Source organism: Armigeres subalbatus, chromosome 1 (genome assembly GCF_024139115.2).
Source record: "Armigeres subalbatus isolate Guangzhou_Male chromosome 1, GZ_Asu_2, whole genome shotgun sequence".
In the NCBI taxonomy this organism is placed as follows: Eukaryota; Metazoa; Arthropoda; class Insecta; order Diptera; family Culicidae; genus Armigeres; species Armigeres subalbatus.
The window spans coordinates 182,816,601-182,820,261 of NC_085139.1; the positions used below are offsets into that span (position 1 = coordinate 182,816,601).

The window sequence follows — 3,661 nt, forward strand, 5'->3', positions numbered from 1 at the left end:
CCTATCTCGATATCTCTCTATCTCGATGTGTTCTGATCATGTTTTGTTCTGGATTCACTCTCCTTATGTCGATGCGGAAAATTTTTTAGGCTACTAGACCATCTTTGGATAATAACAAACACATCAACAACAAGAAATGACATTTGTTTTGTTGTCGTTTTTCATGGCAACGATCTTTTTTAGATCTAGTACCAATTTAAATTTTCCTCCCATTCCTCGATCTCTCCCTATCTCGATGGTCCCTTCAATATCGAGATGTGGAGAGGCGACTGTATAACATATGCCGTTTGTGTTGTCGACTGATTTTACCTAAGTCTTCTAAATACATTACCATGCAAATGCAAATAAAAAAAGCATTCGTTTCTTTCGCCAACACAACTCATCTTCACCATTTTATTCAAGCACATCTTCATTAACCAAGCTTTCCATAGGTTTCAACCCAAAAATATTAACCTGTTCTTTGTTTGCCAGGAATCCACGAACTTCATCGTAACGTTGAATGCTCTTTTGAAACTTAATGGCATTTCGTTCATCCGGCTCTTGATCGTCTTCCGAATCGCTACCGTAGACTGTTCTCTTGATTGGTACAAAATCTAAACTTCCCTCCTCGTCACTTGTTTCCTCGTTCTCATCCGAATCCACGACTTCTATTCCTTTGTCCTTCAATGCTCGCTTTTCACGTTCCTTGAACTCCACTCCAATGGGTTCAATTCGTTCACGAAGCTGCACCAACACTGGTTTAAATTGTCTCTTGACAATTTTTGAGTTGATACTTTCTAAATCGTCGGTAAGCGATCTATGTTCATCTTCACTCAACCAATCCTGAATGGTTCCATCCACAGCGAAAAATTCGTCTTTAACGCATGGTTTATCGTTCTCAGAATAAATTCGTTCCACGCTTGGAATCATATCCAAGGATTGCTCAATTTTCTCTTTGAAATGAGCATCGATCTCAAGAGGAATATTTTCATCATCTTTATGGATCAGTTTTTTCAGTGTGATCATCAGTCGCTGGCATTCTTCAGTCGACGCACTCAAATTGTTAATGATGTCTTCAAGATCAAGTTCCATTTCCTGCAGTTGTGGTATATGATTATTGTCCTTGGAACTTAATAAAATTTCATCCATAACATGTTCGATTCTATTATATCTGTGGACGGTATTATAAAGTTTAGCTGCCAAACTGATCGATAGTGTTCGCAAATGTGACATTTCCAATGGAAGGGTTTTTGTTCTAATGCGTGGAACTCGTTCTCGATTGGCATCGACTATCGCGTTGAATTGAACCAAGCAGGAAGCTGTTTGATTATCAATCCTGGCACATAGCTCAGGTAAATTGCACTGATCTATATCCGACAGCCCACAAATAACTGAGAGAGCCAGTCGTGTAAGAAACTGAGATTGCATGTAGGCAAAAATGTTGTAATAATCCTGTAAGATAAACGTAATCAAAATTTATTGATCAAAATAAATTTAATTTTGTTGAAACAGCTTACCTTCGTCGATTTTACATCTCTTACATTGGCAATGGAACTTTCGGAGAATAGTTCACAGTCTTCTAAGGACTCTATCGGGGCGTACAAGTTATTCCACCGCTCAGTTAATGCGCATTCCTGTTCCAACTTCTTGATGCAGGAGTGTATCTCTTTGATAGTTTCTACGCAACACCTTGCACAATTACTAGCAAGCGACCCCACCTCTAAACCGGATTTTTCCAATGCGACTTGCATTCCTCGATAGTGCTGACTTTCGTTTACGAAGATAAGTGTTTTCTTTACTGCCATTTCGAAACGTTCCAACGTTCGGATGAACTGCAAAAGCCACTTCCGCTGCTGTTGGTACCGACGCCGATTGAACCATTTAACACCGTAGCAAATACCATAGGCGGTTGCAAATAATGTGGACAGCGAATATATCCATTTTGTGTTGAATTTGGAAGACAGAAAAAAGGATCCCACAGGAATCGATCCCAGAGCAGCAAATTTGCTTGCGGTTAAATGAGTTTTTAGTTTATGGTGCCCTACGACGTCAAAGCATTCCTCCAATATTTCAACATGGTCGATCAGTAATCGTTTAGAGTTTAAAACTTGCAACAACAGCTCCTTTTGATGTTCCTAAAAAGTTGAAAGCCATGATTAACAATTGTTTAATCAATTATGAATGTTACTGAAAGCATATGACCTTATCTATAACACAAGATATCACAACAGTCCATTGATTTAAAATTTTAAGATGTTTATACTCACCTGAATTCCATTTATTTCCACAGCGAAAAACATTTTTAACAAAACGCTTGAAAACGTTGTTATTAGTAAAAAAATAATAATAATAAATATAGCAAACTAGAACTATAATCAATTTTTATTACTAATTTAAAACTATTCCATGGCTTTCACGAACATGTTCAGCAACAGACCGGCAAAAAGGAAGAATGAAATTCAAAATAAACAACCCAAGAAAAATGCATGCATAACTAAACTCAAGCTCTTGCTGAAAAAGGCGTATATCTCAACAGAAAAACTTCATGGATTTTTCTTCTGTTCTTTCATAATTATATGTTTCGTATTAAATTAAGAAAAGTCACAATTAGTAACAATAAAATACATTCAAATTTAGCGATGTGAAATGATCAAACGAAAGCTTGTCAGTTTAATTAAAATTTAAGAAATCGACTAAAAAACTCTCAGTTTGTTACTTACGCCCTTATTTCTTCAAGAGCCAAGAACTGCATTTTATTTTTATTTTGAACTGTCAAAAAAGATAAATGCATTTTGGTTACCAAAAAATCACTGTCAAACACAGACCGAGCCACAGACAAACAGACGTATCACTTAAATTCAATCCATCGTTCACGGGTATATAAAACCAAGATTTTTTTATGTACAGGTTATCCGACTTCGTCAGTAGATGGGAATAACCAGCGCGGGGGGAAACATACATTCTAGAGTAGCCACCCTATAACCAGAGACCGGCGGAGTGAAAAACTGTCGAAATGGCAACGTATGAAAATGCATGAAATAGTGAAAATAATACTGGCATCACTTGAACTTTTTGCTTGCTTCTTATGGATACAAAAAGTAAACAAGTCGAACTGGAACCGCTTTTGACGGTTCGATTGGAAACAAGATGGCGTCTTCGCCGATCTCTTATAAGCCATTTTACGAGACAGATTCGATCAGCTGATCGAAATTTTGAGTGGACGGCTCGGTCTTTGTTTTGGTAAATTTGCATGCAAACCATCATCAATTCGTCATCATCATCATCATTTCATTCCATTTTCGCATATGTTCCTTGAAAAATGTAAATATTAGTGTTTGGTCTCCTGTCATTTGAGCTTTCTATAAAATGGCTTATTGACCAGTGCATGATGACGTAGGTTGACAGTTCACAGAGCTAGTTTACAGGGACTTAGTCTCTGGAGCAGCTTCCGGAAAAACTGTTTTGCGATTAATTAAGAATATTGTTGTCTGCTGTGGTGGATTTATGGTAGGAATCAAAGCATATCACTAGAATATTCGGATCAAAAAGATTTCGAACGAAAATTACGGATTTTTATTTTCAGCTAATCGATTTTAATTTTAACACCCTGTAAACAAGCTCTGTGAACTGTCAAATAATTGAGGTTAAGTCAAGATCTTGCACTGGTCTATTGTAGTATTTC

At 37.0% G+C, this 3,661-nt stretch overlaps 1 protein-coding gene across 1 annotated transcript; it reads right to left on the reverse strand.

Moving 5' to 3' along the window:
- Positions 1-360: 360 nt before the first annotated feature.
- On the reverse strand, positions 361-2,440 carry LOC134208977 (uncharacterized). The gene is made up of 3 exons (XM_062684951.1): positions 2,247-2,440; positions 1,497-2,114; positions 361-1,431 (listed from the first exon to the last, which is right to left on the reverse strand). The coding sequence occupies exons 1-3, from the start codon at positions 2,277-2,279 to the stop codon at positions 394-396; spliced, it is 1,689 nt and encodes a 562-aa protein (XP_062540935.1). The 5' UTR covers positions 2,280-2,440; the 3' UTR covers positions 361-393.
- Positions 2,441-3,661: the final 1,221 nt, after the last annotated feature.